The following is a 27,662-nucleotide window of genomic DNA, read 5'->3' on the forward strand; positions in this document are numbered from 1 at the left end:
TCTCCTAATAATCCAATTCTGTTTCTCCAGATATTGCCTATGGTTTTTGCTTTGTGCCTGTTAATGTTACATTTGCTGCTTAGATATCTTTAACTGTCATTTCGAGATGCACGCTTTAGGGTACAGAGTGCTGCCCTTTGACTAGTTCAGTGCTTTTTGGCCTGGATTCATCCTTATGTGACATTGAGATCCAGAGCCCTATCTGCCTCTTGTTTTCATTTTCTGCTAGAGCATTTCTGAATTTCTTGAAATGTAGTATAAAGCTGGGTTTTGCTTTGTGAGTCTAACTTTTTCTTTTATGTGGTTAAGTTTAACCAGTTTATATTTATTGATATGACAGATCTGTCATCTGTAACGATAAACATCTATAATTTTCTTTCACTTTATGTTTTTAATACCTGTAATTTTTCTACCATATTGTATATCTTGCTTTGTTTTATTATATTTCTTTTGGTTTGAATTTTTGGTTCCAGGGATTATCTTTCTACTGATTTATTTAGACTTTCTTTGTCCAGTATGGTCACCACTAGCCAGTTGAACCTATTGAGCCCTTGAAATGTGGCTGTTGTGACCGAGAGACTGAATTGATTTAATTTACATTTAAACTTAAAAGTGATACTTGGTTCAGTTAATTGGAAAACTTTTAAGTATGTTTAGAACAGTTTGGATATGTGAATCTACCTTAACTGTAAATTTGATGAAATCTAATTATAGGCCAATTATTTCTGATAGAAATTTAGCTTTTGAATTGAGATGTAAGTATGACACACACTGGATTTCAAAGACAATATAAAAAATAGTAAAATATCTCAGTATGTTTCTGTATTGATTCCACGTTGAAATGGTAATTTTGGGGGTATGTTGCATTAAATAAAACATCAAAAATTTCACCTGTTTCTTTTTATGTTCATATGGCTGCTAGGAAGTTTAAAATTACTTGTGTGGCTCACAGGTTTCCATTGGACAGTGAGGCTTCAGACAGTATACATTAACTCCTTATAAGGAGTAATAGAAATATCACATTTTAATGTTCAGAATAAACATTTATTGATTTTATTTCTCAGTATAACTTTTACTCTTTTTTTCCTGGAAACCTGTTGCTCTCAGGAGTTTTGGACCAATTAACTGTCTTTGAATGGCAGTTAACGTTATGGTGGTTCTTTGTGATGTTTGCAAAAGCTTGAGGTCTTTTCTGTTAAGTGGTTGTTAAGAATTTAAAGTTCTCTTAGTGATGTAAGAAAAGGAGAACTTGGACTGTATGCCATAACTTAAAGATAGAACCTTCTGAATCTTGAATGAGTTCATAGGAAATGATTCACATTTTCACCTGGACATGCTTTTCATCTTTCAGCTTTACCCTGTCCACTTCGGGTTCCTTCATTAATCACTCTCATCTGCTCCCTACAGACTGACTTTCTATCTGTTTTATTTCCCAGTTCCTTTGCACTCGTCTTTTGCACAGCTGCACTTGTATTAAACATATTTGCTCCTGGCTCCTGTTCTTTGATTTTATTCTAAACTGTCTCTTTCCAGAGGGTAGGCACTCACCTGTTCTTTGTAACCTTCTCAGCTTCCTCGGCTGTTTGCTTTCTGCCCAGAGTGGGCACTTCATAAGTGGTGATTAATTGACTCCATCTAAAGGTTGTTAAACATTATGTCACTTTAATTTAGTCAATTGTTATATAGGTCTAAACTTCTGTAATGTCCCCACATTTAAATATAGCATCTCTGAAATAAAACCACCAGAAGATAGGTTGTCTGACAACTCTGTCTTCTTTTCATAGAAAAGATTTCTATCATAATTACACTGGTTCTGTGAACCTTGGAGCTTTTAGCTATTAGAAGGCAGCAGCCAGTTTCCCTGTTTTTACTCTTCTTGAGGTTTGAAGGCCCAGCCGCCCTCTGTTTTTCTTTAGAAAGTATTTTAAGATTCCAGTATCCACTGAGAAGTTGATTTTGGTTGCAAATGACTGCTCTTCGAAAAGCCTTGAGTTTCTAAGTCATGCTCCTTAAAGCCTGATTACTATTGGGGAGAAGAGTGGTTTTGTTTCTGGAGAAAATGAGGAGATTTTTTTGGGTTTTGTTTTTTTTTAATTGTGTTAGGAAAAGGGAGAAACAATGGCATTTTGTTTCTGAGTGTGTACATTTTGTACCTTTACATATATGTACGTGACACACCTTTTCTGTAAGCGGTAAGGTTCTTCTACTGTGAGGAGTTGCCAAGAATTAGACTAATCTGTTTAGAGACAGAAGCTAATAATTCAGAATTAAAGGGGAAGAGTACAGTTTCATTTAGGGTAAAGATATCTAATGTGGCTTAATGCACCTTGATCAATATTTAAATTTAAAGAAAGAATTGGCCTTTTGGGCCCTAAAGATCTGATATGACTGGATTTCAACATAATCTGGTTTATCAGGCTCTGAGCGTTTAAGGTGTAGTTCCAGCTTTGTTCATTCTCTTGGCAGTTTTGTATGCTTCTCAAGGGGAGACATGGCCACACGTCCTGACCTATTGATGACTGAGTGGTTTCGTCCCATTAAACTTCGGGAAGTTGATCAGATTGTTGGCAAGATTTGGGAAACTATGGTCTTATTACTGGATGGAATCAGAAAATATCACCTCTTTTCCTTTTCATTTTACGTGCATTCTATTATTTTACTTCCATGATTATCTGATTCCAGAGTTGGGCAAATCCTTTTTTTTTTTTTGAATGCCATAGTCTAAGACAGGTTATCGAACTATAGCCCAAGGGCCAGCCACCTGTTTTTTGTGTTACAATTAACAGACTACTTTTAAGAGTAGTTTTAGGTTCACAGCAAATATGGGCAGAAAGTACAGGGAACTCCCATACACCAGTGTGGGACATTTGTTACAGCTGATGAACCAACACTGATCCATCATTATCACCCAAAGTTGATAGTTTCTATTAGCGTTCAGTCTTTGTGTTGCATACGCTCTGGGTTTTGGCAACACCTATTTTTGTAAATAAAGTTTTATTGGACCACAGCCATGCCCATTCATTACATAGCGTATGTGGCTTCTGTACCTCTGCAACAGCAGGGTTGAGTAGTTGCCACAGAGACGATTTGGCCCACAAAGCCAAAATGTTTACCATCTGGCCCTTTACAGAAAGTTTGGACCTCTAGTCTAAGAGAGTTTGGCTCCCTGTTAAAGAAGTGTGCAGTGATTGCTGTTAATTGGCATTTAAATGATAAAGCTCTGTTGGTCCCGCATGCTAGTAACAGTAAAACTTGGCTATCTGGAGTGTGACTTTTGGGGTAGCTAAGACTTTTCCAGGTGATCGGTGGCTTACCTATAGGGTATGTGCCCCTGTGTGGAATTACCATGTGAAAGGCTTGGAGGGATTTTATAGCTTTAATCTCTAGGGCTGTCACCAAAGTTTAAGTGTACCGGTTTCTCCACAGCCCTGCCAAGGTGAGGTTTTATGACTTCAATTGTATAATAGGTAACATAGAAGCTAAAAGTTTTATTTTTTCCCCTTGTGGGTTTATTTTGTGCATTTTGTTGTGTGTGACGTGCCCTTGACCATTTAGTAACTGGACTCGGGAGTTTTAATCATTTGCATGCACTTCCTGTGTCTACTTGGCATAGTAAGCTATTGTGCTGTGTATCTATTGTTTTCTCTTGTGCTCCCTTCTTTGGTAAAGTAATTATCGAAGTATACAACTGAAGGCGTTCGGAAAGATTATCACCTCTAATTCTTCCATCCATTTTTTGGTGATAGCCTTACATCTTTTGCCCATATATTTATATATGTTGACACTGATTATTGGTTTCCTTTTTATTTAGCGCACAGTCTGAGTTTTAATATACCCAGTCATTTACAATGCTTTTATCATGGTCAGATTTATCACCTAGAGCAGTATGTAAATTGTCACTAAATCCCTCTGGAATTTGTTGCCATCTCTGTTGGGACGTTTGCAGTCAACTCACTTTTAGTCTGTTCTGCTGTCCATTTGCATAGCAGCAACTATTAAGACCTCACGTCTTTCTGTCTTGTTGCTGTTTTATCACAAAGTCCACAGAATAGTTTATATTTGTGGATTCTCTCCAAAAGGACAACTTTTCTGATTTCAACTAAATATCATATGCTAACTTTTGCCTTGTAATTTCTGTTAAAATTTGGTGATGGCAGCTCCTTATTTATGACTTCAGATTTTTAGGAATTCTCGCTGTTCTTGCCCACTTATTCTTCTTGGTAAATTAGCTAAACTTATAGAAAATGTGCTAAGGGAACTGTGGATGGGGTGGGGTACCTGGCGTTCATTGAAACTAGCCTGGAAGCATCTTCAGGTAGCCCGTTTCGCCATATTTGTGGCAGAGCTGGGTTTGATTGCCCTTCATATCCCTCGAGGAGAACTCCTTTCCTAGTCATTGTCTCATCTTGACTGAGATTATTCTTTCTGCTATAATGAATGGCACAAAAATTACAGCAAACTATTTATTATATATTACACAGGTCGATACATTCCCTGTGATTGAATATTTGGGGTTCTAACTCGGTAGATTATTTCCCTAAGCGTCACCCAAGCAGTTGTGATTTTATTTTCAGTCTTAGACTTGACCTCTGATTCCACTCAACCATTTGAGTTGTACCAGTGTTTCTTTCTTTCTTACTAGGGCACGGAAGTCAGTATATAATAGTTTCGCTGTTGGGAATAAATTGCTACGTATCTCTTAACATTTTCTCAAAGCATGAAGTTAAGTATTCCCATGTGTTGTTGGCCGGAAGACAGTAGGGCCCTTTGAAACGTGTAACATACATATCTTTTCCCAACAAATTATTACATCTTCATTGACCAGAGCATACTCAGGGTTTACCTGAACCTTTCCTTGGATCTGTTCTAGAAGAGTACAGTGTTTCCTTAAGCTTGGTAGCAGATATTCCTTAATACCTGACTGTGCACTTTGTATAAATTTGGTTAATTTCTCTTCTGAGATGAAATAGAAAGTAAAGTGTCATTGCTATAGTAACATTCCTACATTGGTCACGTAATGCGCTCAAGTGTGGTCAGTTTCCTAGGAGGCTGAAACAAAACTCAGACATGAAAATAGAGACTGAAAATAGATGGGTCAATGAAAAAGTTGGGGATGCTTAATAGCCACTGTCTGAGCCTGAGGAGTTCTTTGGTTTATTCCTTGTTGAATTTCCTGTGGTTAGATGCTAGTCAGTGGATCTCAGTCCTGGGTGCTTGTGAGAATCATCTGGGGAGCTTCTAAAGCTAGTGCCACCTGTCCCCCCACCCTCACTCTGTAGAAGCCAATTACATCAATCTCTGAAGGGAGGGTCTAGGTGCTGGTATTTTTGACTTACCCAGCTGACTATAATGTGCTTCCAGAGTTAAGAACTGTGTTAGATCTGGTAAAAATTTTGCCCAAGAGCTGTGAACCACTTTAGGGGATAAAGTCTGTGAGATGCTGAAGGTTAACACTTAAGGAGTTTAGGAGACCATCAGCATTTTTTTTTTTTTTTTGGCTGTGCCGTGCAGCTTGAGGGATCTTAGTTCCCCAACCTGGGATTGAACCCGGGCCCTCAGCAGTGAAAGCACTGAGTCCTAACCACTGGACAGCCAGGGAATTCCCAGGAGTCCATCAGCATTTGTTGAACTTTCTGGATTCGGAATGGAGTGGAAACTGAGAAACATTGGGGAATTGTCGAGGCTTAGTTTCTGCCTTTGAGGGGCTTATAGATAAATGAGAAGTCGAGACAAATATGTCAATATATATAGGCTAGCCAAAATGTATGCATCCCATGAGTTTGTGGCATGCTTTCTCTACCTCTCCCTTGGAGGTTCGTGTAATAAAGGTGCTTTCTGGGTACGTGTGAAGTGTTAACCCAATTGTCCTTTATCCAGAGCATCCTTGGAGGCTTCCTTTGTTTCTTTCTTAGTTTTTTGGTAGAAAACAACTATAATGTATGTACTCTTTGTCTTGATTTCTAGCTCCTTTCATTGGCTACTCACTACTAGCAATGCTCTCTCCAGAGTTGTCCCAGAATGTACATTAGGCAAGGTTGGTGTAGGATAAATAACTGTGAAGTGTACAAACCAAAATCTTCTCCTCATAGATTGATTCAGTGGGAGCCTGAGCTTAGCGATCATCTGTCCAACCTCCCCAGTTTTACACATGAGAAAGTAGAAGCCCCGAGTAATGAAGAGACTGCCCAAAGCATCAGCTAGTTGTTGACCTAACATCTTGGCTGCCTCTTCCAAAGTGAGCCAGAAATTATTCTTTCTAGGAGGCGAAGGGAACTTACATTTGTGTACCGCTCTCCACCAGACACAATATTAGTCAGATGTAGGTGTAATTCTCACAGCATCCAGGTGAAATAGATGTTTCCATTTTTTGGATGAAGACGCTGAAGCTTAGATGGTTTAAGTATCTTGCCTAAGCAAAGTTAGGAGCAAAACCACAGTTAAAATGCAGGTCGATTGAGCTTTTAAACGTATGCTTTTCTTCTTTCAACTTAACATACCATTTCTTACCACATAATATACCATTTGCCACAGTGCAATTCTTTCTAGCAAACAGAGTCTCTATTAGTAATGCTTGGGGTCTTGTCTAAATTTGTTCTTTTAGACAATCTGGAAATTGCATAATCTAATGTTTGTCTAGTCTTATCATTTCGGAGCTATCAGATTGCTACCTCCTTCATTTACTTACACTAGAAACAATTTTTATTCTGAGGACCCACACTTGTTAGTTTATTGTCTTGTTAGCCTATTGTCTCTCCCTGGAAATATGATAACGGGTCTATGTGGACTTGTACTCAAGGCTTGGTTTCTGGTGCCTACCACCAGTGCGAGCTTGGGCAAATCACTTAATCCCACTACACTTCAATGTCCTGATCTACAAAATGGAAACAATAGCATCGAATCATAGGCCTGTTGCACCCATGAACTTGAGAACATGCAGCACAGCGCATGGCACATGGTAGGTGCTCAGTAGATGTTGGCTATGCTTTTGTTATGGGAAGTTAGTGACACAGCATTATCCTGGACAAAGTCAGCTTCCTGCTAAGAATGAAAACTGCATAGGGAGCTCTTAACCTTGAATGTTAATTATCTTAAAGTTTGTTGGCTGAAGGTCCCAGCTATATAAACTGATCATTTTCCAAGAAACATAGCACTTTCAGCTCATTTGTGCTTTGAGCGTGACTGGCTTTGGATCTTCTTCATTCACTGTAATGGTTAACTTAAGGTTTTGCTCAATTAACCTCGACGATGAGTACAGTGTGACATTTACTTAACTGTTCCTGCTTCCATGACAACAAGACATTCTGTAATCCAGCGTTAGGACTAGATCCTAAACTCCTTTCTGGAATTAGGGTGATGTGGATCTGTGTGGTGGCTCTGGCTATGAGTGCTACTCGTATGCTTTAGCCGGTCAAAGCTCTATTTGTGATGTCAGTTCTCAACACATCCTTGCCTTTTCTCTCCACTCTCTGGCCTGACACACCATATTGACAATTACTGTCACTTTATCATCACCTTCCTGTCTACCTTTTGGCTCTTCTTCCCCTAACTATAAGGATTGGAATACCCCTAACCAAATATACAGAATGAAGTGATCTATTAGAGGAATTTACCATTACCAGCAAATGTTATCTTGAACCCCTGAATTTTATTTGCTATTGTAAGTTTATACTGAAACTTACTAGGTATTTTAATTTTCAGCTCTAATCAGGAAATATTAAACACCTACAATGTGCCAGGTATTGTGCTGATGGACTGTTCAGTTTTTTGAGGAATCTTGGGATCCATGGGACATAGACCTCAGTGACTGGGGGTGATGACAGAGGGGTTGCCCAAGCCAAGGGCACAAATTGTGGGCCCATGGTGAAATCTACTCACAACTTGGTTTGGCCTTATCTGGCATACAGAGGGGCAGGTTTCTCACTAATCTGTTCATGGATACATATATTTCAAAAGAGTCAACAAATAGGATCTCTAAAGAGAGAGGATCAAGGTACTAGTGGCTGTCGCTCATGTTCCCTCAGCACAGACACAGATCTCCTTCAGGGAAGGATCCAGTAACCCTCACTTACCTTAATTAAGAACCCTGTCATGATCACCCTGTACCCTCTTTTCTTACAAGAGCATCAAAAACCATTACATGAAGGGTAGCATGGGCTTCAGACCCCATTAGGAAGATCTGCATATAGTAGCACGTTCTGTATGAGATTTTTGTTTGTTTGTTTTTAGAATAGAATGGCTCTAGTAGGGTGTTTTTCTTTAAAATAATAAAACGGCTCTAGTTATAGGAAGACCTTTTTCAGAAGACTGCTATTTTCTTTAAAAACTCATTTTATTTTTTAAAAATTGAAGTATAGTTAATTTACAATGTTCTGTTAATTTCTGTTGTACAACAAAGTGATTCAGTTACACATATATGCATTCTTTTTTAAAATATTCTTTTCCGTTATGGTTTATCATAGGATATTATTTTTTTTTATATTTACTTTTATTTATTTTCTTTTATTATTTTTTTGGCTGCTTTGGGTCTTTGTTGTGGTATGCGGGCTTCTCTCTAGGTGTGGCTTCTCTCTAGGTGCGGGTTTTCTCTCTCTAGTTGTGGCACGCAGGCTCCAGAGCACGTGGGCTCTGTAGTTTGCGGCACGCAGGCTCTCTGTTGAGGTGCGCAAGCTCAGGAGTTGCAGCGCACGGGCTTAGTTTCCCCACGGCATGTGGGATCTTAGGTCCCTGACCAGGGATTGAACCTGTGTCCCCTGCATTGGAAGGCAGATGCTTTACCACTGGGCCACCAGGGAAGTCCCTATCATAGGATACTGAATATAGTTCTCTGTGCTATATGGTAGGCCCTTGTTGTTTATGCATTCCATGTATAAAAGCTCACGTCTGCTCACCCCAACCCCCCACTCCAGCCCTCCCCCAACCCCCTCCCCCTTGGTAACCACCAGTCTGTTCTCTATGTCCGTGAGCCTGTTTCCATTTCGTAAATAGGTTCATTTGTCATATTTTTTAAATTATTTATTTATTTATTTATTTTTGGCTGCGTTGGGTCTCTGTTGCTGTGCGTGGGTGCAGCGAGCGGGGGCTACTCTTTGTAGTGGTGTGCGGGCTTCTCATTGCGGTGGCTTCTCTTGTTGTGGAGCATGGACTCTAGGCACGTGGGCTTCAGTAGTTGTGGCACACGGGCTCAGTAGCTGTGGCTCACGGGCTCTAGAGCACAGGCTCAGTAGTTGTGACTCACGGGCTTAGTTGCTCCGCGGCATGTGGGATCTTTCCGGACCAGGGCTCGAACCCATGTGCCCTGCATTGGCAGGCGGATTCTTAACCACTGTGCCACCAGGGAAGTCCCCATTTGTCATATTTTAGATTCCACACATAAGTGATACCATATGGTATTTGTCTTTCTGACTTCGTTCAGTATGATAATATCTAGGTCCATCCATGTTGCTGCACATGGCATTATTTCGTTCTTTTTATGGCTGAGTAGTATTCCATTGTATATATATACCACATCTTCTTTACCCATTCATCTGTCGATGGATATTTAGGTTGATTCCACGTCTTGGCTGTTGTGAATAGTGCTGCTATGAACATAGGGGTGCATGTATCTTTTTGAATTATAGTTTCGTCTAGATATATGCTAAGGAGTGGGATTGCTGGATCATATGGTAATTCTATTTTTAGCTTTCGGAGGAACCTCCATTCTGTTTTCCATAGTGGCTGCACCAACTTACATTCCCATCAACAGTGTACGAGGGTTCCCTTTTCTCCACATCCTTTCCAGCATTTGTGATTTGTAGACTTTTTAATGATGGCCATTCTTACTGGTGTGAGGTGGTGCCTCATTGTAGTTTTGATTTGAATTTCTCTAATAATTAGTGATGTTGAGCATCTTTTCATGTGCTATTGGCCATCTGTATGTCTTTGGAGAAATATCTATTTCAGTCTTCTGCCCATTTTTGGATAGGGTTGTTTGTTTTTTTTGTTGTTGAGTTTTAAAAACTCTTTAATGACTGCATATTTCTCTATGTAGATATGCAGTATTGTAATTTATTTGACTATTCCCTTATTGTTGGATACTTAGGTTGTTTACAGTGTCTGTCCCAAACCTTTTATTTGGTAAAATTTCAGACCTCAGGAAAAATGATAAGAACAGTACAGTTAACACCCATGATTTGCACCTAGATTCACGAGTTACTTTGCTATATTTGCTTCTTCCCCCTTCCATCCATCCCTATCCGTATCTCCTTCCCTCCCTCTCTATATACACCTTTTTGGCTGAACCATCTTGAGAGTAAGTTGCAGATGTAATGACTAAGCATGAGAGTACTTTCCTAGTAGCCATGATACAGTTATCACAGCGAACTTATCATTGATATTATAATATAATTGAATATTCACATTTCCTCTAATGGCTCATGGCTCCTATACTGGATAGCTGGGGTCTAGAACATACTCAGGAGGCACTGTGGCCCCAGGAGGGGCTTCTACCTCAGTAATGCAGCACCAGGGATAGAGGGCAGGGGTGACAGGTAGGACTGGCTGGGTGAAAACTGGAGAATGAACCAGAAGTCTGCAAACAGAAGGGTTACCCTCCATCCTGATCATCAGAACATTAATAGGCAGGCAGTTACCCCTTGGCCAAGTGAAGGGCAAGGAGGGGGTTCTTCTCTAAAGACATTGAAAGAACTGTTTAAGGAGAATAAGGGAAGCTGGTGTGGTGTTAGGACCCCACCCAAAAGCCCTATGTAATCAGGTGTTTTGGGTACTCACTTAGTCCTTAGGCTGTCTCACTGAACAAGCAAGGATCACCTGCCATCTGAGGGAAGCCTACAGCAAGAGAAACTAACATAAATAAATGGCCCAAAAGTGACTCCAAAGAAAACAAATTCAGGTAGTAGAAGAGTGCTTTAAAGTATAATTTGAGAAATAAATCATCTTGTACACTTATGAACATCTTGGGGCAGATGGCGTTTTCCAAAGATGGCCCTGACAAGGCTTTTCTATGATGTGCCCTTGCCAGCCCTCCACCAACGCAGGGGGTCTGATCCCCTCCCCCTGGAGTCTGGGCAGTCTATGGCTGCTTAGAACAGTTGAGGATGGCAGAAGGGGACTAGCTGTGTGACTTCTGCAGCTGGGTCATAAAAGGCCATGCAGCCTCTGCCTTGTTTACTGAAGCCATACAGGAATCCAACCAGCCCCAAATCGCCATGCTGTGAGGAAGCCCATGGAGAGGCCACCTGACGATGCTTCAGTAGGCAATCTCAGTCGCTAAGTAAGCGGCCCAAGGTCAGATATGTGAGCTGGAAGCCTTCAGATAGTTCCAGCCCCCACTGTCCAGTCACTCTTCCAACATTTAAGTTTTCCCAGCTGAGGTCCCAGACCAGCCTTCCCTCCTGTGTCTTGTCTGAATTCCTGACCCACAGCATCTATGAGCATAATAAATAGACATTGGGCTGAAAGAAATAGTGTAATAGCTGCATGTTGTTGGGGCATTGAGTTTGATAGGGAATGAGGTGTGTGTGAAATACCTGATCTTTGGCTCTTTGGCTCTGAAGTTTCTGGCTCGCTGTTAGTAATAATAACCCAAATGGGCCGGCCTAGAGTGGATGCAGCCTCAAGTTTGGTAGACCCCAAACCCACTACCTATTTTGATCTCTTTAAATTCAGGAATAAGTTTTCCCAAACAAAGGAAAACTGTTAAACTTCCCAGGCAGTGAAATAGTATTTCTGGACATGGAGTAAAACAAACATTTTCAAAGTATGAATGAAGCTAAAGAAAGAGAGGGGATTCTTTTGAAGGATATTCACAATCATTTGGTAGCTCTCCATTCACACTTAATGGTTGTTTCTTCTGAAGGACTATTCAATTAATTATTGTTTATAGCCCTGGTAAGTTTGAGAATAAATTACTTATGCTAAAATTCAATGTTGTCAAAAGGTTGAAATCTTATAAATACAACTGAAGAAAAATCAAAGAGCTGCCCCTGAAATATTATTTTCTCAGTTATATTTTACCTGTTTTAACATGGTTAATGGTAAAAATACATTATAAACTCAAAGATTTAATTGACAGTAATTAGAAAAAGCAGCATTATCAGAATGAGCTGATCATTCTGTTGGGTTTTAGTGCCTTGCTGGTAATTCTTCCATTTTTTGCCCTCCTTTTCCACTCCCTGATTCCCTTGCTTACACTCCTAAAACATCCCCTACCAAGCCTTAAAGCTGAAAGATGTGGATAAAGATAGCCTTCAAGTAATCCAGACAGGAGACTACGTTTTTGGGAGGCATGTGCTCAGCTCTCTGCTTTAATTATAAGATACATTATCAGGTCATTTCATTAACCGAAGAAATAATTATTTTTTCTGCTTCCTGTAAATTAGTCGAAAAGAGGATTAGAGATTCACCAGAAATATTATGCCACTGTGGAAACCACGTATAAAGAATAATGTCGGAACTCTTGCTCTCAGAAGGCTGGTCAAATGCTCCTTTCTTATCAGTGACCATCACTGAGAGGGCTCCCCATATTAAATCAGAAGTCATTTATGGAAAAAAAAAAAAAAACACCAAAACTCATTTGTGTCTACTTAGTGCTCTGTGGTGATCTAAATGGGAAGGAAATCCAAAAAAGAAGGGGATATATGTATACATATGGCTGATTCACTTCGCTGTGAATCTACTGAAACTAACAAAACATTGTAAAACAACTATACCCCAATTAAAAAAAAAAGTCGTTTGTGTTTCTGTGTCTGTTTATCCTGTGTCTTGGTGAACTGGAAAGCCATTTAGAACCTTTCTAGACAAAGCCAGTCATACCTTTTGCAAATGTAGTTAGTAATTGTCTCCGATTTCTCAATGAAAGGGCAAAGTATGAAAAACAAACAGAAAACAGAAGAGAATTAAAGGGTCATCAAAAGAGGAAGAAAAACTGAAGAAATACACAAGTGTATTTAAGCCAGTGACTTATTTGCTTCACGAAATCAGAATTTTCCATGCCTGTCACCCACTGCTTCTTCATCTTTTTCTGAACTGATACTAGGGAAAATTTTAATCGGTAAATTTGAATAAGATGAAGTATATGGAGAAATGCAGAATAAAAATAGAAAATCAAAATTAAGGAATGTAGAGAAGCCAAGTAAGCGGGGAAAAAATGAAGTCAAATGACTGGAAAGAATAACTGGAAAATACTCAATATGCCAGAAGCCTTAGAAAAACAGAACCCTTTTGAGAGGACATTCAGATAAAACCAAAAGTTTCTTTTTGGTAAGTTAACTAAAAACAAGATTGTTGGAACCCTTTGATTTAAACTGAATATTTAACATTAATAAATAAGATAAAATACTTATATGAGGAAAACCACAGGAAGGTTAAAAAAAATCAGGCATTTCATATTTATTTTTAGGCTCACTAATTAACTAAAAAAGACTTATGCCTCTGTTTAAGCTGATGTATAATTAAGGTATCTGAGTACAAAGAATTCGTCTCTAAAGCTAAATTAGAATGTAGGAGGCAAAACCTGAGATTTTGCAGGTACTCTTTTTTTAAAAATACAAACTTCTGAAAGTATTCTCTATTCTTCCAGTAAATCATTGAGACGCTCCCACAGGTGAGGCAGTCTAATCGGTGCCGGCGGGGGGTGGGGGTGGGTATAGAGAGAAAGTTTCTTTCAACACTAGTTTATGAAAGGCTGATAATCCAAGAAGCCTAGAATAAATGCTTCCTGAAACTTTGGTTATTTCAGGCCACGCCTAGTAGTTAGTTGAGTCTTCCAGTTAGTGCAGAGTTGACCAATGGAAGCACCAAGGCCTTTTATTTTAAAATAAATAAAATTGGATGGTAGGGACACAGAACATACTTTAATCCTTTTTTAATTATGTAGAATCATCAAGTGAGCACAGGCGACCGCGCTGAACCAGAATGCAGTCACGCTCTCAGGGCTTAGTGAGCATCAGACTGTTTGATCTGGCACCCCACGGCCGCCTTGGGCTGCTCTGCTTTATACCAGCCGGCATCATTAGTGATTGCGATTTAATGAGCCCCCTCATCTCAGTTTTAAGAACCTGTTCGTGTTAAATGTTAAGCGCTTTTTAACCCTTGCTGCAACCTCTGCAAAATCGGTCCTGTTCTTATTTTATAGATGGCTACACCGAGGCTTTGACGTGTAATGACACTTGCCGGTGTTCACGAAGCCAGTGGACGCTCGGGACAGGATTCAAAGCCAAGTCTAACTCTGGCATCTGATCTCGGCATTACTGTTCTGCCAGACAGCAGTCTTTTTATCTGAATTCTGAAGTCCAAAAAGCTCAAAAAAATTGAAGTTCTTTTTTTATACCTTTGCTGCCCAGACTAAGTCCATGGCAAAACCTGGCCTGCAGTGATTTGGGGTCCGTGGTCTTTCCCTGCTCAGTGTCGACGTTCACAGATTGCGCTGTAGCTGTACTGTGTCTGTAGAGTAGACTGTTTCACGCAATGGATGCACGTACTCTTTTTTACCTTCCTAAAATCTGAAAACCTTTCAATTCTGAAAGCCGTCTAGCCCTGTGGATTTCCAGAAGAGACGTGCACCTGACTGCCTCTCACCACCTGGCAGCTGCCAGACCGCTGTCACTTCCCCAACCCTCCCTCTTCACCCTACTCCCACCCCCAGCCCCCCCCATGCTGCTGATGTGCTGCTCCTCATGTGCTCTGGATGTGGAAGTTTAAGCATGTCAACTTTCAATACCCCTAAAAACTCAAGAGAATTTTTCAAAATCCTGAGGTCATACTGCTATTTCCAGTTCCAGTTCAACACCACAGGGTTCTCGCTTCTTCCCCATTCCCTAACTTCCTTCTCCGCCATCATTTCTTTTGTGCTTTTTTTTTAAAAAATGTCCTTTCTATTTAACCAGGATACAAGGTATTTCTCCTGGTATGTGCAAACGTACATGCACATTTTAACTTAGATAATAGGTCCTTCATTTTATAATGAGGTTCATTCTGAGTTTTGAAATATCAACATTTTTAGTGCACTTAAAATGATCCATCCATAAAAATTATATACAGAACATTTTAGGAATTTATATATATATATATATATATATATATATATAATTTATATATATATATAAAATCTAAAGCAAAGCAGCCTGAATCATCTTAAGTGTTAATCATCTAAGGCCAAATGAATGTGTATGGAGTAAGTGTTGGAAGGTCATTGCTGAGATATTACACTCCTCTTCCTTTTTTGGAGTATTTCCCTTAGGAGAAAAGGCAAAGGCAGAATTATTGATTAAAGATTTATTGGAGGCCTTCAATATACTACTCACTTAGAATGAGGTAACTGAGGGATGGGTCAAGAATGTAATCTTTTATTCTGACTTTTTTTGGAAATGGAGAAGGGGGGGCAGGGGGCAGTGGAGGGAAGACGTTCTGCAGATGACTCTCAAAAGTGGGTTCTGTGGGACTTCACTGGCGGCCCAGTGGTTAAGACTCCGCGCTTCCAGTGCAGGGGAGGCGCGTGTTCAATCCCTGGTCAGGGAACTATGATCCCACATGCCGCACGGCTTGGCCAAAAAAAAAAAAACAAACAAACAGTGGGTTCTTTTATTTCCAGTCTTATTCCATGAGAACAGGAAAGAATTTGGCTGGAAGTGTTAGAATGGATTTACTTCTGAATCTCTATTGCTGCCTTCATCACATTTGGAAGAAAGAGGAGAGTTTGGAGGAGAAGATCTTTCGATGAGCCCTGCTTCCCTCTCTCTGGGCCTGGCCCCGAGGTTGCCTATTTCCCAGCGGCCTCCAGGGAATATGGGGCATCAGGCAGGCCTCTCCGAATGTGAGAGAGTCGGGACAGACCCATCAGTATCACAGAGGACAGAAGAAGAACTAATGATCGCCGAACACTTGCTCTGTGTTGGGCTCCATACATGTTGTCACATGTAGTCTTTACAAAAACTGACGTTTCATCCCCATTTTACAGATGAAGGCAGCTGAGCCTCAGAAGTTAAGAAGCTTACCAAGGGTAAATGGAGAAGTTGAGGCTGAAGCACATTTCTGTCTCCAAAGCTCATGTCTTTTCTATCACATCCTCTATCCCCCAACTATCTCTGAGTTTACAGCAAGGTTGGGGTTTGGGGGCAAGACCAGTCATGGAACTGCTCTGGTCACGTGGCAGCCGGGGAAAGGGCTCGGGTTCCTCTTTCAGGTGGCCTGGTACCTTTTCTCTCACTGTGCCCTAGTCGCGTACATTGTGTGCACAGCCAGCCCAAGGCAATCAACAGAAGACTCCCTCCCTGACCTCTGTCTTCCTAGTCAACACTGTATCTCCGTCCTCTTGGACGTGCTGTAGTCCATCACTCCATTTCTGAGGGCACCTGTGAGCTGGCTTCTCGGGCACCTCCCGAATCCTGTGTCTCGGTCAGAGCTGGGGTCTGTGGCTGCTTCCTGGTCCCTGAAGAAACACATTTGAAGAAAATCTTAGGAAGCAGTCGGCCCGCAGTAGGTGAATAGTTGTGGAATGAATGGGTCTGTTGCCTTCTGGAAACCCCCATGAACAGGAGTGGATTTACATGTTCTCCTACTTTTGTACTTGGCAGTTTTCCCACAGCGTTTATTTGAAAACAAATTCAGATTATGTCCCAGGTTACTTTTGTACCGCCACTGGTAACACTAGGGATGTATTTGTGCTGAGGGAAAAACACTGCTTTCAACGTTGCCTCTTGGAATAAATGTTCTTTTTCTGTTCTAATTAAATTATTTTCTTAAACTTGCTATTTCAGAGGATAAAGATTTAACTAGAGACTGCAAGATTACTTAATTTTCTCTTCCCGACCAGTCACTGGGCTACCATGAGAACATTTTATTATTCCATCTGTTAGATTATAAAATCATGGAACATTTTTCATCTCTTAATAGGGAGAGATAATGCATGTGAGAAAACTTCATATATGTTCCTACGAAAGGAGCTTCCTGTGCGCCTGGCTAACACAATGAGAGAAGTTAATCTTCTGCCAGATAACTTGCTTAACCGCCCTTCGGTGGGATTGGTTCAGAGTTGGTAAGTAAATAATGTGGCTTCAGATGGGTCTACCCAGAATGCACTGAACATTTGGCATTGGGACCATTCTCCCTAAAAGTACACGTACTGCTTCTGTGGGAATGAGTCATTCAGGATAGCCGGGTTTCCCAGGTAATTAAAAGTTGGGGTTTTTTTATTTTAACTGACAGTGTATAATTGTCCTAAGGAAAAAACTTTTCAACTGTACTAGACACTTTCTTGACTTTTCAAATTTTTTCTGGTTATAAATGTGATTTTTCATTGAAGAAAATGGGAAAGTACAGAAAAATATAAAAGAATAGCAATGCAGTGTCCCATGTGAGCAGGTCTGCAATTCTTTGGATAGGGGGATGTTGCTTCTTTGATCCAGTCTCTGCCGTGTTTTTTCTGTTTTCCTTTTAAAGAAGTTTTTAGAAGACAGTACTTATTTTAGGGCAAATTAAGTCATTTAAAGGGGAACCTCCTGTGTGAAAAATATGAGCTACCTGCTGTGCCTCATCTCCCCCATGAAAAGTCTGAAGTATCTTCACGGAGTATGTTAGCATTCAGTCAGGTGTAGCTCTGATGCTTAAAGCACGTGCTGTCTAATTGAGGAAGTTGAATTTGTGACTAAACTGCCCACTCAGTAGGCAGAGTGGGATGGGTGAGTGGTAGGAGGGAAGACCAGGTGGTGTATTTTTAGAAAGGGATTTGCATAGATTTGAGAAACGCTTGCTTGTTTCCTCTGTATTCTACAAGCAAAAAAGAAGTCCCCGTGGAGAAAGCTGGAGGGGTTCAGGATGCCAGATGCACAAAGTGCTCTCAAGCCAGCACCGAGGAGGTGCCATGGGGGCCTGGGGGAGGGAGGTGCCGACTGTGGTCTGCGCTGCCCCTTGGTGGGGGGGTGGAACTGACAGGGACAGGGAGAGCACTTTAGGGGACGGGAATGATGTGGACAGATATGGGGAGAGTGGAGCCATGAATTAGCTGGCATCTAGAGTATTAACGGAGGCTGGGCTACTGAAAGAAGATAGCCATTCAACAGTCATTCCTCAGTAATACTGATTATAATAAATTCTTAGGGTTGAGAATGAATCATCTGAGAAACACTGTATTGGGTGGTCCATCCTTGTCCCAGACAAGCAGCAGCCCCTCACTGAGGCAGGTGCAGGGGCCCCAGGACCCCAGAAAGCTCAAAGAGGTGGCGACCATGGCTTCCATCTCAAGGTCACTTGGATTCTACCGTAAACTCATAGCTTGTTTCAGGAACAGCAAGTACTTGTTTGCTTGAGACTTCTTTATTGCTCCAAGACCATGATTAGAGATTTTCCAGCAGAAAGTATATAAGCACTCTTGGGGCTAGCTACTGTGCTGGGAATTCTAGGTAAGCTAGCTGACTTTCAAGTCCCCAGTCATGGTGGCAGTGACAGTCAAACATTTACTATCACTTATGTAAAAGTCACTTCAGGGGCTTCAGAGTGAATTGCTGGCAAATTGCTGACTGAGATTACTGAGTCAGCTCTTTTTTTTTTTTTTTTTTTGGGTCTCCTTACTATTTCTCTTCCATAGCCATTGCAAACATGTGCATGTTACTTCTTCCCTTTCTTTTTTAAACATTCAATTTTGAAATAATTGTGTATTTAACAGAAGGGTTTGCAAGACTAGTAGCAAGAATTCCCATATCCTTGCACCCCGATTCACTAATTGTTAACATTTGGCAACATTTGTTCTATCATTCTCATTCATATTCTCTCTCCCTCTCTCAATATATATATATATATATGTATGGTACACACATACACACATAAAATACATTATTTTTTTCTGAACCATTTGGATTAATGGTACACATCATGCCCCTTTACCCCTAAATACTTTAGTGTGTATCTCCTTAGAACAACTCTTAGAAAACCACAGTTTGATTATCCAATTTGGGAAATTTAACATTGATACAGTAATATTATCTAATATGTGGACCCTTCTGTCTTTCATCAGTTGTCCTAATAGTGCTTTTCTTTTTAAGCAATCCCCACCCCCACCCCTGATTTATGAGTCCAGTTCAGGATCATGCATTGCGTTTACTTGCCATTTCCTTTTCCTCTTGAAAACAGATCTTAAGTATAACAGGCCATGAAGCCCATCTCAGTCAGAGTGTGTTCTCCTTGCTTTCTTGACTTTCAGGCTAGGAAACTCAGCATAATCTTTGACTCCTTTCCATTTATGACTTTGCTCTTTAAATGAACTATCCCCTTCCAGAAGGATGGGATTCCTGCCTGAAATTCTGCTGACGTGTGGCAGGGCAGAGGGCATCACTGTGGATGGCTGACTGTGGCCTCTCAGGGTGGTTTAACCTAATGATTTTAACAATGTCTAATTCATAGCCTTATATGCCCAGAAACTTTAAAAAAAATATACCCAGTAATGAACATACTTTAGTATCATGCGTTGTCACAAAGTTCAGGTGAGGCTGATTAATAAAACGTCCTTCCTGTTTATGTATTTATAAGCTTAACAGTCATTTTTAGTTACTGGTGTGCCCTCTTCCTCTATCCAAAGTGGGATAGTAGGATTAGTAGTCATTAATTATTAGAAATACTTAGAATAAGGGATAATTTTTTCAGGACATGTTAAGACCCAAAGCAGAGCTCATACACCTCTAAGTAATTGGAATCTCTGAATCCCCACCAGATCCGGCAGGTCCAGTCTGGGTGTAGCTGCTGCTGTAATGTGCCTCTCTAAGTCCCATTTTTCCTCTGTTCTCCATATCTTTGTTGGACATATTATTTCTTATACTGGCCCTGACTGAGATATGTGGGTATTCTTAACCCAGAAGCTGTTTCTGAGGGCCTAAGAGGCATTCTTTCTCCTTCATTACATGTTGATGAAATTAGGTTAACTCTGAGAAGGAACCTTCTTTATTTCTAGTTCTAGGTTCTTTTTTTTTTTTTTTTTCCTTTTCCTGCTGTGCCATGCAGCTTGCAAGATCTTAGTTCCCCAACCAGGGATTGAACCCAGGCCCATGGCAGTGAAAGCACCGAGTCCTAACCACTGGACCGCCAGGCAACTCCCCTAGTCCTAAGTTCTTAGCATGCACTTCAGGGTCACACACGTGCTTCTTAAATTTTCTGTGCACTTTTTTTGGTAATCAAACTATAGACTTGGTGTATCAGTTAGGACATGTGTGTTAGCAAGTAGCAGAAAATCCAACTAAACCTGGCTTAAGCAATAAATTGTAACTATAAGATCCAGCCATAGGATGAGGTTTTCCTGTTGGTTTGATTCAGAGATTCACGAGATTATCAAGGCCCTACTTTCCATGGGGTCGGCTTCATTTTCTGGCTGGATTTTCTCCTGGTGACAGAATAGCTGCAGCAGTTCCAGGCTTTACATCCATGGACCACATTGTCCAAAAGCAGAGCAAGTTAATTTCTCTCCCAAAGACCGCCAGCAAGTCTGCTCTCTTATTTTACTGGCCTGAATCGAGGCAGTGATGTCCATTCCTGAGCCAGTCCCTGTGTCCAGGGAAATGCGACTCAGTGACAGGCTTAGGCCAGAACTATCGGACTAATTAGGAATTAGTGACAAGAGAAATAGGATTACCAAGAGAAAAACCGGGCCACCCAGGAGCTTTGCATGGTATCAGCTTCCCCGGAAGCACTTGGGCTACATGGCGGGTGGAGGGGATTGGATGGATACCTGGGTGGAAATTTAGTGTACTCCTAAGGAAAAGGGAAAGGAGGATGGATGTAGGGTAGGCAACTAACATAGTATCTCTTTGTTTTCAGGTATATGCAGAGTTTTCTTGAACTTCTAGAATATGAAAATAAGAGCCCTGAAGATCCACACGTCTTGGATAAGTAAGTATGGTACCAGACTTAACTGAAAAAGTCAAAATATCTAGGTTAAAAAATGTTTTGGTAAATGGAACTCATGTCATTAAGAACCAAGAAGTACAACTTGGCCGAAAGCATTAGGTTTCTTAATGGGTAAGAACTCAACGTTGCAGTTTTTTAAAATTTGAGTTAAGAATTTAACATAGTACCAAGGGAATAATGACCCTTCCAATTACGCTTCATGATCTAATTCTTTTTTTTTTTTTTTTTTTTTTAAAGCACTTTTCTTTTTTTATAGCTACTTTATTTATTTATTTTATTTTATTTTTGGCTGTGTTGGGTCTTCGGTTCATGCGAGGGCTTTCTCTAGTTGAGGCAAGTGGGGGCCACTCTTCATCGCGGTGCAGGGACCGCTCTTCATCGCGGTGCGCGGGCCTTTCACTATCGCGGCCCCTCCCGTCGCGGGGCACAGGCTCCAGACGCGCAGGCTCAGTAGTTGTGGCTCACGGGCCCAGCTGCTCCGCGGCATGTGGGATCTTCCCAGACCAGGGCTCGAACCCGTGTCCCCTGCATTAGCAGGCAGATTCTCAACCACTGCGCCACCAGGGAAGCCCCATGATCTAATTCTTAATACTTGTCTTCTGGTGAACTGGTGCTGGGCACTCACTGTAAATATTGCAGTAAATGTTCCACCTAGTGGTAGTTTTAAGAACGCACTGGCCTCTGTGTATACATGAGTTTATGTACTTAGTCCTTTACAATTTGTTTTTAAATTTTCAATGCGATACTACATTTGAGCTCAGAGAATCAATAATGCTTTTATTTTGGAGCAGCATAAAAGAGTATGCTATTAACAGAACAGCTATTCTGAATTCTGTTGCTGCTGTTAGGCACGAAGGCTGCTAAATTCTCATGCTGATGGAAAATATTTCTGGTTTTTCTTTTTCATTTAACCAGGAAACGCTGACCCTAGCTCTGAGAGTGATTTTTTCACCCCCAAGAGAAATTGTGTCCCCTTCACATTACTTTCCTCCTCTTTCACGTACCCATCAGTGAATGCATATGGCAGGCCTGTTGTGCTGAGGAATTTCTTTCTAAGTAGAAACCTGACCCACATCATCGTGACACCAAATGCCTTACATGTAGGTGTTCCATAAAAAGAACGAAGAAGCACCGCGTTACATAAGAGACCTTAGCTGGAGGCATTTAACCCAGCTCTCTCAATTCACAGATAAGAAAACTGAGGTCCAAGATGTGAGGTGACTTCCCCAAGATTGTAACATTAGTTAGGAGCAGAGCTGGATCTGTAAATCATGTTTCCTCTTCCTTGGTACATTGCTCTTTGCAATGCGCCATACTGCCAGAACTGCTGGTCTGAGTCATGAGTAGCTAGCTGAAATGTAGTTACAAATTAAAATACAAAGGGAAAAAAGTCCTGACCTGTTTTATACTTTGCTAGGTGTTTTGCTAATGGGCCTCTGAAATGTGGAAGGGGAGGCATTGGATTAGAGCCCCCAGCTGTAGTGTTTTCCTTGTTGTAAGGCCTTGCTGTCGTTTAAGTTATCAAAGTTAAATGAACTCAGAAGTTTGGTTTCTCAAAAGTCATTAGCTAGTTACAGTTTGGCTGATACCCTCCAAATTAGGACTGACCTCTATAGCTTCAAATTTTGGGATATAGATTTGTGGAAGTTTATGATATTAAATTTCTGCCGTGTGTTTCCTGGAGTCCTGTCTCAGTTTCTGGAACAGGTTATCAGTCAGATGCGATTTATGGACGCGAGCCTGCTTTGGAAACTGCCAAGTGCTGGATCCAATGTGTATGAGATTGTAATGATAATAGCTCTCGCTCAGTGATGTTTAGTAACTTGTCCAGGTTGCCATGAAGCTAGTTAAGAGACTTGGGATTGTAGAAGCCTGATGTTTGCAATGAAGGAAGGAATGGGGAGTTCTGCTCATCGTAGCAGCCTTTTCTTATCAGTGAGAGGTTATATAGCAGTCATGGGCAGGGAAACCATTTCAGTAAAGTGAAAGTAGCTTAGAGGACAAGGATGTTTGTCATAATGATCAAGTTTAGAAGAGCCCCAGAAGATTGGGGAAGTAGTCTGAGAATTGAACCGTTGAAGCAAGTCTCCTCCCCTCAGATAAGTTGAGGCACTTTTCTACTGTAATGAATTGTTTCAGTTTAGTAATATTTAATTTATGAATACGATGGGAAGAGCATTATGTAAAGGATAAATGGTCCATTAGAAAATTTCTTGTGAATAATTATGACCTTCTAATTTCTGAGTTGATTTATTCATCTTTGCTGTCTTTGCACATATGTATTTGTTACAGAAATATTTCATCATTGAGAAAATAAGACTATTTGGGTAAATAAGGTCACTCCAAATTTCCATTACTGGGGGACAACCACTGTTAACATTTTCCTTCCATTTACACTTTTAACTAGGCATATATATTTCTATATGTGTAGAATGTTGTGTGTGTGTGTGTTTTACAAAAATAACAGTGTCAGCATTATAGATCTACACCATTATTAGCAGTTTCATAGTGGTCCATCTGCAGATAACTCATATGATTTGACCTCCTGTCATTGGGTATTAGAATAGTTCGTGGTTTTCTTGCTACTATAAGCAGTGCTGTAAAGAACAGCCCTTAAATACAGCTGTTGGCCTTGTCCAGTTATTTTCCTAGAATCAATTCCTGGGAGTGGAATGACTTTCTTTGGCTTTTGATATAGGCTGCTCAATTGCCCCTAGAAATGCATCAGTTATGCTCCCACACTCTGGCTGACTGGTTATCCTTTGCCAGTCTGTAAGCGGAGAATAGTGTTGCATTGTTTTAATTTGCTTTTCTTTTATTATTTTGAAGGTGAGGTTGTTGGTGTTTGCGTTTCCTCTGGTACATTTTCTATTGATACCAGGCCCCTTGCCTAGTTTTCTGTTAGGGTGGTCATCTTTTCCTTCACTAAGAATAGTAACTCTTGTGAATATATTTTTCCCAGCTTTCACTTTTTTTGGACTTTATAATGTGTGTCCCTATAAAATTGCTGAAATCCTGCATAGTCCTATTATTTGTTTCATCATGGTTTCTGCCTTTGGTATAATGAACAGCCTCCCTTTACTCCAAGGTTATATACTTATTCAGCTGATTTTCTTTGTCCTTTTCTACAATTTCACCCTTTTACATTTAAGTTTTTTAACCCATTTTTGGGCTTAAAGCTTAAAATTGAGGTGTGACTTAAATTGTTAGCCAGCTGTCCCAACTAATTTGTTTTCCTACTGACTTGTCACTTTATCGATATGCTGAATTTTTACACACACATACTCATTCACCCTTGATCCTGGTTCCAAGCTTTTTATTTGGTTCCATTGACTTGTCTTTCTGTTCTTAGTTACCATTCTCAATATATTTTCCCCTCTGCACCTTTACAGTAATATACTGGAATTCTTGAATAGGTTTGTCTTAATCACCTTTGTTCTGTCTACATTTCATCACCGTATTTTACTGCTGTGAGAAATACGTTTCAAAATTTTATTCTTAAAAAGTTTGACATTATTTCTTCATGGAAGCTATTTCTTTAAGACGCCATAATAAATCGTTGGAGATTTTTGGTATTGTCTTCATGTTTTCAGAAGAAATATTAATATATTCTGCAATTATGTGTTCAGCAAACATTTATAGAATTTGTTTTATTAGTAATCACTTATCCAGAAAGTCAGTGGATTCCTAAAAAGGTATTTGAGCGTTTTTTTCTTTACTAGAACCTTCTACTTTTTGTATCTCTGAAGGAAGACTTTCTGTAGAAAGTTTCAAGCAAAAACTGAGTAATACTTTAGTTTCTCATGAGTACTTCCTTGTAGCCTATGATGATAATGATGTCTCTGCCTTATAAAAATACCAACAGGTAAATAGTCCTGAGATAGACCTGGGAAGTTTATACATTAGCCCATGAGATTTTGACCATTTTGACCATTTTTTTGTTTCCTTCCCACACAGCTTTCTACAAGTTCTAATTAAAGTCAGAAATAGACACAATGATGTGGTTCCTACAATGGCCCAAGGAGTGATCGAGTACAAGGAGAAGTTTGGGTTTGATCCGTTCATTAGCAGTAACATCCAGTATTTTCTGGACCGGTTTTATACCAACCGCATCTCTTTCCGCATGCTTATTAACCAGCACAGTAAGTTGGGTTTTCTTGGTCCAGTTTTGAAAAGATAACCAGAGTGATTTCTCCAAAATGTTTTCCTGTTGCTTCATTTTTAATTTACTGATCTGCATTTTTGTCTAGAAATTTCATTTCTAGTTCAGTTTTTCCTAAGTGAGTCCTATCTATGAAAAAGCTTATCACTAGAACTCTCTGTTAAAAGAAATCCTTTAAAGGCTTTTGGGTGCTCATATTCAAGACAGGACCACTGCCTGCCTTTTAAGCCTCTGCTGTTACATTCCTGGTGGGGGTGAGGGACCGGCTTTAATGGCAGCCGGGTGTTCATCTCTGAATACTTTTCAGTGTCTCTAGGGTCTGTTCTAGTCTTCATTCAGGATGTCACATGTTTTCCTTTTTGGTTTTAAAAACATTGATACTAAGAATATTGAACTGACAAGTTGGCAATATGAGCAATAGATCTTTTATTTCACAGTGATCACTGAAATCAGATTAAGTGGGATTGTCAAACCCTAATCTTGTATTGAGAGTTTTAGTCTCCTCTCTAGGCTGATAAGCAGATAAGAAAAAAAAAACAACTAAAATTCTCTCCACAAAAACTTTTAAACTGATTTTCAGCGTGTTTCTTTGTCCGATTTCGTAATTCTTATGAAAAAGCATCCAGGTGTCTAGAGTCTAATTCACCCTCTTTGTTGAGTCAGAAAATGGACAGAGCATCTTCATTTTACTAATGTGTTTTATTTGGATAAACAAATGTTATGCAGCTATTAAATGTGGGTTTGTTCTAAATGTGTGTCTGTTTAAAATGTAAATGTTTGACAGTTTACAGGAAATTTATAGGGGAAAAAAAAAGAACCCAAATACTATTTAAACTACTTAGATAACTACAGTTTCTTTCTGACCTACATATGTGTGTCTACATATATACGTACATGTTTTTCGATCATTGATTAAGTTTGCACACCTCTTGGTTTTCTTCCACTTAATTAGTTGGCACTTTACGTATTGGCCTAATGCCCATATTTGTCCTTTTTCATAATTAAAATCTCTACCTATTTTATTTAAACATTCTCCTTTTGTGAAGTCTAAGTTATTCCCAATTTTTGTTTGATTTAAAAATAGCTACACATATAAACATTTGAATTCAGATTACTTTTTTCTTTGGGGGCTCCTTTTGGTTTTTTTCAGAAGTAAAATTTTGCAAACCTTGTATATTATGAAAGTAGTTAAATGTACTTTTAAAAACGCTTGCACAAATAGCGTTCGTGTGTAGTACGGTGAAAAATAAGCTCCACAATGGAGGCATTTGAAGTGCGCATGGTGAAGACCCTGTGTAAGCCTGGTGTAATGGTGCAGACTGCACCATTGTTGGGGAGAGTGGGTTGGATACCTGGCCCATGTCACTGCTTTAGGACCTGCTAACTGCACCTGGCAGATTTCACAGCACATCCTTCCTCCTCAGTTGTCTGATAGCTGATCACCCACCAATTGAGTGGATTCTGTTGCGCTAAGTCACTGTGGATGCTAAAACGGTTTTCACAATAAGAAAATCTTTTCAAAACTTACAAGCCGCATATTTCTCTGCCTGACCATCCTAGCCTGCTGTGTTTTTAATCCTCTCCCTTTTCTCTTGTGTTTGTTTAGCACTTCTGTTTGGCGGTGACACCAATCCTGCGCATCCCAAACACATAGGAAGCATTGATCCCACTTGCAACGTGGCTGATGTTGTGAAAGGTAAGGAGGCCAATGTAACGTTAGCGGTTGTGGTTCCAGTAGGATTGTGGTTTCGTTGAGGCAGCTTGGCTGTAGGGTTATGGCGCTGAACTGTTTGCTGGTTCATCAGGCCACTTTGGGCCCAAGCCATTTGATCCAAATATGCCATGTTCTTTCTAGGTGGCTCAGGAAGCGATGCATAATTAGTAATGTTCAAAATCGGAGTTTCTACTTCATTGACTAAGGCTTTTCTTATAGTTCCCGCTAAACAGTAAATATTTGTTAGCTTAAGAGTCTTAAGATTCAATTGCCACCACTGTCTGAAAATTTCAGAGAATGCAAACCCCTGTTATAAAGTTCAGCTGAATTCACGTGTTTGTAAAATGTATACGTCTTTCTGACATGCGCTCCAGGTTTTAGAATCTACATGGCATTTGGGCTTCACGGGTTCCCTGGCTGTGGAGCTGGCCTCTGTTCCAGCAGCCTCAGGGTAGCACAGAACCCTAGAGCCATATGTTCCTAGTGCCTGGGCGCTTGGAATTTGAACAGCAGTCTCCTCATTTTTCATTTAAGATAACTGCTAGCTCCAGAAAGCCTTCCTGGTTGTAAGTGATCCACCAGGTTCCTGGACCTCTTCAGTTTTCTTCGGTGTTAGGGTTATTCTCTGCAGCCTCAGATCCCCAGACTGTCCCCTTTCCTAGATTGTGTCTCCTCCTGTGGCCCTCCTCTCCTCATCTAAACACACACCTTACTAGTCTCAGGACCATAGCTCTCCCCGATCTTCATTGGGATCTCTGTTGCTCTTACTTTTTCTGGATTGTGTAGCTAAATGAGTAGGAGGCAGACGAGGGCCTTGTCTCCTTGGCAGAGCTCTCAAGCCTGCCTCAAGCAGAGTGACCTTTGCTCTTGGAGCTTGGAGGGCCAAGGAACGGGACCCCATGT

The 27,662-nt window shown here is 40.4% G+C and overlaps 1 protein-coding gene across 2 annotated transcripts in view; it reads left to right on the plus strand.

The window, feature by feature from the left end:
* The window catches only part of PDK3 (pyruvate dehydrogenase kinase 3), a 66,574-nt gene that overhangs the window by 5,830 nt on the left and 33,082 nt on the right, over window positions 1–27,662 (plus strand). For both annotated transcript variants that reach the window (XM_082375792.1, XM_082375791.1), the window contains exons 2-5: window positions 16,888–17,029; window positions 20,794–20,865; window positions 24,841–25,025; window positions 26,652–26,741. In XM_082375792.1, coding sequence (XP_082231918.1) covers window positions 16,888–17,029; window positions 20,794–20,865; window positions 24,841–25,025; window positions 26,652–26,741 — 489 coding nt within the window. The remainder of the gene's footprint in view (window positions 1–16,887; window positions 17,030–20,793; window positions 20,866–24,840; window positions 25,026–26,651; window positions 26,742–27,662) is intronic.

This window comes from Balaenoptera borealis (assembly GCF_965194805.1).
Source record: "Balaenoptera borealis genome assembly, chromosome: X".
Taxonomy (NCBI): Eukaryota; Metazoa; Chordata; class Mammalia; order Artiodactyla; family Balaenopteridae; genus Balaenoptera; species Balaenoptera borealis.